Below are 7,314 nucleotides of genomic sequence, written 5' to 3'. Positions count from 1 at the left end.
TTCTTTCGCATGACATCCCATCAGTCGGTATGCTCAAGTAGGTGACGTTAGGAGGCTGGCATTGCTACTGTGCTTTGTCCCCCTGTGTTACTAGACATGTGGGGAGAGATCGACCATCTTTGCGATACAAATCCGCCTGTGAGCGTTGAATCAGAGGCCTGCAGACAGCCCAAACCCCGGGGACCAGGAACTGCTTCCAGATGCAATGAACCTGCTAATACCGCGGAGGAGCCGTGGGACGACCAGGTAGAAACCCGTAACAGAATTAGAACCACTTTCGTATTGCCGAGTATATTTACACACCCATTTTATTTGTAAATGTTCTGCTTGAAGAAGACAACATATATAGTGACAGAATACACATCTGGATTTGTCGATATAAATCTATGTACAAATCGTTTAGTGGTTATTATATGAGATAAAGGAAAATGACAGATGAAAGTGTATCCTGTATGTTTTTTTTGGTAATAGAATCGTGCCGATAGTAAAAAGCAGGTAACAGTTAGTTAGGTAACATGGTCCTGTTGTTATGGAACATAACAGCATGGAACTTAACTGTTCAGATGGCATGATTGTTTTTATTGGTTCTGACAGGTAATGCCAATCTGACCTCCATCTGCCTGAGGATGACCTTTGGAACAGTGGGAGGGTTAAACAATGATCTACCAGCCATCTCATAGCAACAGTAAAATGTCACCTTTTGGGGACATTACCCATGAAGTATAAAGGCTATTTTCAGCATAGGTTTGAAGTAGAAGTTAGAATTAGGGTAATAATTTGGTTTAGGGAAAATATAATTTTGAGGTTCCCTATAAGAATAGTAAAACCTAGTTTTACTAGTTTAGTTTATATTTGTCTGGCTTTCCAGGGCGATGCCACTCCTGTATCTGCCATGATCGAAGCGCTGGCTCGGAGCGGTATCCAGGTGAAGAGCCAGCAGGTGGGGGATGCAGAACTGAATTTAGCCCAGAGGAGAGAGGAGCTGCTGGGCCAGTACCAGACCAAACCCCTGGTCTTCCTGGAGCGATATCAGGTACTACTAAGTTGGTGTGTTTGTGCTGTAGGCATCATAAGATTTACAGTAAAGGTGTTATTTGTGGAACTCTAGAACTGGAACAACTTAACTCTCATCCCAGGCCTCCCTTTCCCCCGAGCACCTGGGAGCGTTCTCCCACCTGACCTCTGACCCCCGAGCGCAGCACTACTGCCAAGAGGTGATGCGGCGAGCGGAGGGACAGACGAACAGGACTCGAGTACGGAACCAACGCTATGCTGCCCTTCGGGAACTGCAGAAGGGTGAGCCCAAGCTCCTTTCACTGGAACTAAGTCCTCACAACAAATCTTTAGTCACTTTAGAGGTGATTAGAACTAGTGAAAGACTTCAACCACATGTATTTTTATAGCACTTTTTTACATCAGCAGTTGTCATACCCAGCCTAAAACCCCAGGGTAAGAAATACGTTGAAGCACAGTGGCTGAAAAACTCCCTAGAAAGGTAAAAACATAGGAAGAAACCTAGCGACAGGCTGGATTCTGAACGGGTGTCCAGTCCTCTTCTGGATGTGATGCATGGAGATTATCAGATTAACTTGAAGGCCTCATATGTCAATATATTGCATGTTCGGATGTTTCGTCATGTTGTTCGGCAACTACAGAGAAACCACCTGGTGTGGTTGGTGGGGGACGCATAATTACACAAATTGTTGCACCATCAAAAGATGAATGTACATTTCTTTATGAGCTGCCAGACATGTAAGAGACTGACAATGAACTGAACATATCTTGACTAGTCAGTATATCATTCTTGGTTTCATGTTTAATCCGTGACACCTGGCCTAGATTTTTATTTTAATATATTTATTTTAATGTGCAACATGACACATCCTTCTACAGTGTTGCTATGATGAATTGACTGACAGAGACCCGTCCCCTATCAGCCAATCACTGTGGGCATATTAAGTAGGCTTGTTCATGGAATGCGACATCATCCATAGTAACAGGGTCAACCCCGCGTTTTCTCTTAGCTTAAGACTTCTCCCCTTTCCTTAGTTAAAGAGGGTCTCAGCAGCTTTGTGAATAAGTGTTAAGAGGAAACTCTTAGCTAGGAACTTTTAGTGCTGTTTCGGAGTCCTCCTAGTGGTAAGATTAAATATTTTGTGAATACGGCCCCTGGACTACATGTTGAACACGGCCCCTGGACTACATGTTGAACACGGCCCCTGGACTACATGTTGAACACGGCCCCTGGACTACATGTTGAACACGGCCCCTGGACTACATGTTGAACACGGCCCCTGGACTACATGTTGAACACGGCCCCTGGACTACATGTTGAACACGGCCCCTGGACTACATGTTGAACACGGCCCCTGGACTACATGTTGAACACGGCCCCTGGACTACATGTTGAACACGGCCCCTGGACTACATGTTGAACACGGCCCCTGGACTACATGTTGAACACGGCCCCTGGACTACATGTTGAACACGGCCCCTGGACTACATGTTGAATACGGCCCCCGGTTTACATGTTGAATACGGCCCCTGGACTAGGAAACACTCAAACATACTGAAGAAAGTTGAGTCTTTGCTTCAGTTGACAATAAGCACTATGATTCTGTTTCCAGGGGGACAGTACTTCAGTTGATAATGAACAATACTATTCTATTTCCAGGGGGACAGTACTTCAGTTGATATTAAACAGTATGATTCTGTTTCCAGGAGGACAGTACTTCAGTTGATAATGAACACTACTATTCTATTTCCAGGGGGACAGTACTTCAGTTGATAATGAACACTACTATTCTATTTCCAGGGGGACAGTACTTCAGTTGATAATGAACACTACTATTCTATTTCCAGGGGGACAGTACTTCAGTTGATAATGAACACTACTATTCTATTTCCAGGGGGACAGTACTTCAGTTGATAATGAACACTACTATTCTATTTCCAGGGGGACAGTACTTCAGTTGATAATGAACACTACTATTCTATTTCCAGGGGGACAGTACTTCAGTTGATATTAAACAGTATGATTCTGTTTCCAGGGGTACAGTACTTCAGTTGATAATAAACAGTATGATTCGTACTTCAGTTGATAATGAACAGTATGATTCTGTTTCCAGGGGGACAGTACTTCAGTTGATAATGAACAGTATGATTCTGTTTCCAGGGGGACAGTACTTCAGTTGATAATGAACAGTATGATTCTGTTTCCAGGGGGACAGTACTTCAGTGAGGAGCAAATGAGGGGTAGGGAGCCCCTGCTATATGAGCAGTACATTGGCCAGTATCTAACTGAAGAAGAGGTTCTGCAGCGCTCCTTGGATGCAATGCAGGCAGATACAGGAGAAGGGGCGCTAGGGGGAGCAGGAGGAGGCGGCACACAGGGGGGACTGGCCCATCTTCTCCTCAGCTCCTACCAGGAGAGAGTGATCCAAAGCCGGCTGCAGGAGGAGCAGGACATGGAGGAGAGTGCACGTGAGGAAGAGGACGATGGAGAGGAGGGGGGTAAGACATACTCCCATTCCCGCACTCTGTCTCCTGGTACTGGGTGTTCAGGCTGTCTCCTGGTACTGGGTGTTCAGGCTGTCTCCTGGTACTGGGTGTTCAGGCTGTCTCCTGGTACTGGGTGGTCAGGCTGTCTCCTGGTACTGGGTGGTCAGGCTGTCTCCTGGTACTGGGTGTTCAGGCTGTCTCCTGGTACTGGGTGTTCAGGCTGTCTCCTGGTACTGGGTGTTCAGGCTGTCTCCTGGTACTGGGTGGTCAGGCTGTCTCCTGGTACTGGGTGTTCAGGCTGTCTCCTGGTACTGGGTGGTCAGGCTGTCTCCTGGTACTGGGTGTTCAGGCTGTCTCCTGGTACTGGGTGGTCAGGCTGTCTCCTGGTACTGGGTGGTCAGGCTGTCTGTCTCCTGGTACTGGGTGGTCAGGCTGTCTGTCTCCTGGTACTGGGTGGTCAGGCTGTCTGTCTCCTGGTACTGGGTGGTCAGGCTGTCTGTCTCCTGGTACTGGGTGGTCAGGCTGTCTGTCTCCTGGTACTGGGTGTTCAGGCTGTCTCCTGGTACTGGGTGTTCAGGCTGTCTCCTGGTACTGGGTGTTCAGGCTGTCTCCTGGTACTGGGTGGTCAGGCTGTCTCCTGGTACTGGGTGGTCAGGCTGTCTCCTGGTACTGGGTGTTCAGGCTGTCTCCTGGTACTGGGTGTTCAGGCTGTCTCCTGGTACTGGGTGTTCAGGCTGTCTCCTGGTACTGGGTGTTCAGGCTGTCTCCTGGTACTGGGTGTTCAGGCTGTCTCCTGGTACTGGGTGGTCAGGCTGTCTCCTGGTACTGGGTGGTCAGGCTGTCTCCTGGTACTGGGTGGTCAGGCTGTCTCTTGGTACTGAGTATTGGGCATTTGGGTGTGTTGCTTCCAGATGTAGGGTTGGGGGCAGAAGGCTGGGAACTGACCCCCCAGGAGAAAGCTCTTCTTAGAGACGAGTTCATCAGTCAGATGCACCAACGCTTCCTGGATGGACACGATAAAGACTTCAATTACAGGTTAGTAGGCTAAAGACTTAAACAACTACAAATAAACATGTTTCATTGTTGATTCACTGTGTGTGTTGTAACTTAAATTGTTCTGGTTAATTTGTTCTAGTTAATTTTAATTACTTATAGAATATTAGTTACATGTTTATGTACTATTCATTCCATACCAGTCAGGATTCGGATGTTGGCCTACTACCTCTTTCTCAACCTTGACAGGACTGAGCTGCTCTATTCATGGGAAGGCATTTCCACTCCAGGTCATATCCATCCTGGTTATAAACCGCACTGTATCCTCCTCCCAGAGTGCAAATTACTTGGGTGTGATCCTAGAAGACACACTGTTGTATTTTGCTAACATCAAGGCAGTGACTCACTCCTGCAGTTTCATGATCTACAACATTCGTAGAGTACATCCTTACCTCACTCAGGTAGCAGCATTTGTAGTTACCCAGGCCCTTGTCATGTCACATCTGGATTACTGAGACTCACTCTTGGTCGGTCTCCTGGTGTGCAACCAAACAAAACTAAATGACGAGTGAAGGCAAATAGAGGAGGGCAGAACATTTACAAGTATTAAGTATATGTATGTACAAGTGGGGAATGAATAGTTATGCGATGAGGCAAATGCAAGTACAAATGGCAATTCACTAAACTAGCTTCCAGTTGAAGATCGAGTCCATATCAAGGCAATGGTAATAGCTTATGGAGCAACTAGAGAAGCTTCTCCTGCCTACCTTCAGGCACTTTTCAAACCATATATCCCTCTCTTCTTTAAGCCATCTCTGGGCTCTTGGCTGTCCCACCCCTTTGAGCCACACAGTCATAACTCTTCACTGTCCTTGGACCTCAATGGTCTCTTGGAGGCTAGGATAGCAGAGTGTCTGTCTTCAGAAAACACCTGAAAACTCACCTTTTCAGTTCCTTAAATAGTTTCACCTCCGCAACCTCTGTTGTCTTGTGTAAATGTTGCTTTTTGTTTTGTGTATGGGCGTCTTTCCAGCACTGACTTTTGCCAAAAACTCATTCATTGATTAGAAAGCACTCACTACTAAGCTGTGTCGTTGTTTCATCTGGATCTCTTAATGTATGCACTTACTGTCATTGGCTGTAGATAAGAATGTCTGCTAAATGGCTAACAGGTAAAGGTAAAATGTTCTTGCGGTAACAGAAAAAGACAGTGGTTAGAGTTGTTACATATTCATTTTTACAATTGAAACTATAACTATGATCATTGTTTGTGACAAAAAGGTTCTAGAAAGAGAAGTAATGAATGTGCTCATCTGCTGAGTGGTTGAACATCTGCTGAGTGGTTGAACATCTGCTGAGTGGTTGAACATCTGCTGAGTGGTTGAACATCTGCTGAGTGGTTAAATGTTTGTGTTTCGATGTAAGAAATTATTTCTTCACCTTTCATCTTATGTGGTGTTGGAGTCATTACTTCAGATCCATGATTAGTTACCACAATATGTGTGTGTTTCAGTGAGGTGGATGGGAACCCAGACAATGACAACATGGACATCAGTATGTGTGTGTTTCAGTGAGGTGGATGGGAACCCAGACTATGACAACGTGGACATCAGTATGTGTGTGTTTCAGAGAGGTGGATGGGAACCCAGACTATGACAACCTGGACATCAGTATGTGTGTGTTTCAGAGAGGTGGATGGGAACCCAGACTATGACAACCTGGACATCAGTATGTGTGTGTTTCAGTGAGGTGGATGGGAACCCAGACTATGACAACGTGGACATCAGTATGTGTGTGTTTCAGAGAGGTGGATGGGAACCCAGACTACGACAACCTGGACATCAGTATGTGTGTGTTTCAGAGAGGTGGATGGGAACCCAGACTATGACAACATGGACATCAGTATGTGTGTGTTTCAGTGAGGTGGATGGGAACCCAGGCTATGACAACATGGACATCAGTATGTGTGTTTCAGTGAGGTGGATGGGAACCCAGACTATGACAACATGGACATCAGTATGTGTGTGTTTCAGTGAGGTGGATGGGAACCCAGACTACGACAACCTGGACATCGTAAACCGAGATGCAGAGGAAAAGTACTTTGATGAGGAGGAGGAGGAAGAGGATGAATCAGAAGAGAAAGAGATGTCTCAGTAGTTGTCATGACAGCAGCTGTTTATGGCATGTAAATATGAAACTAACCCTTTTGTAAAAACTCAGTAGATTTCAAATCACTATCAGCATTCATTTGGTTGTATAATTATCAATAAATCATGTTTGTTTAAGTTATATTTTTTTTGTCAGAGCAATTATTTCTACTTTTAGGCTTTAGTTTGAAGTTTTCTAGTTAAAAAAGGGTTATACAAAATTCACCTTTTGGTGAATGAGAACAATTGTCACATCCTACATTTAATTAAAGTACATTTATTCTGAGAAATAAAATGAAGGAAACACTTAAATCACACATTGTGTCTCAATGAACACATTAAAGATCCAAAATCTTTACTAGAAATTGTGTAATTCGTTGAGAACCAAATGATGTAACAACAGTCAATGGAAACCAAAGTCGCCAACCAACTGAGGGCCATCAGGGGTGCCAATAATTGTGGAGGGCTCTACTTATCAGGCTGGACTAGAGTGCTGTTTGTATTGGGACAGTGATATTTTCTTTAGCCTTCATGCTTTAGAAGTTTGACTGAAATCCAATATTGAGGTTTAAGAGTATTTGTGAACTTATTAGTTTCACTATTTAAAAATGGCATGACTTTTAATGGCACTAAAAGTATTTGGAAAATTGTCTTGACAGGTGTTTCTGGTGCA

At 44.9% G+C, this 7,314-nt stretch overlaps 1 protein-coding gene across 6 annotated transcripts in view; it reads left to right on the top strand.

Annotated features, from left to right (window-relative positions):
* Positions 1–6,783, top strand: part of ccdc97 (coiled-coil domain containing 97) — a 7,131-nt gene extending 348 nt beyond the window's left edge. Inside the window, exons 1-6 of one of the 6 annotated variants that reach the window (XM_034295609.1) lie at positions 1–246; positions 869–1,033; positions 1,137–1,296; positions 3,223–3,513; positions 4,413–4,536; positions 6,528–6,783. The exon at positions 1–246 is cut by the window's left edge and continues 346 nt beyond it. In XM_034295609.1, coding sequence (XP_034151500.1) covers positions 97–246; positions 869–1,033; positions 1,137–1,296; positions 3,223–3,513; positions 4,413–4,536; positions 6,528–6,651 — 1,014 coding nt within the window. In that variant the 5' untranslated portion in view covers positions 1–96 and the 3' untranslated portion in view covers positions 6,652–6,783. Of the gene's footprint in view, positions 247–868; positions 1,034–1,136; positions 1,297–3,222; positions 3,514–4,412; positions 4,537–4,697 lie in introns of all 6 variants that reach the window. The other 5 variants (XM_034295612.1, XM_034295610.1, XM_034295611.1 and 2 more) reach the window with 5 other exon arrangements.
* The last annotated feature ends 531 nt before the right edge of the window (positions 6,784–7,314 follow it).

The sequence above is a fragment of the Esox lucius genome, chromosome 11, assembly GCF_011004845.1.
Source record: "Esox lucius isolate fEsoLuc1 chromosome 11, fEsoLuc1.pri, whole genome shotgun sequence".
NCBI lineage: Eukaryota > Metazoa > Chordata > Actinopteri > Esociformes > Esocidae > Esox > Esox lucius.
Note: the sequence above shows the minus strand (reverse complement) of the source record. Positions and strands in the feature narration are given on the sequence as shown.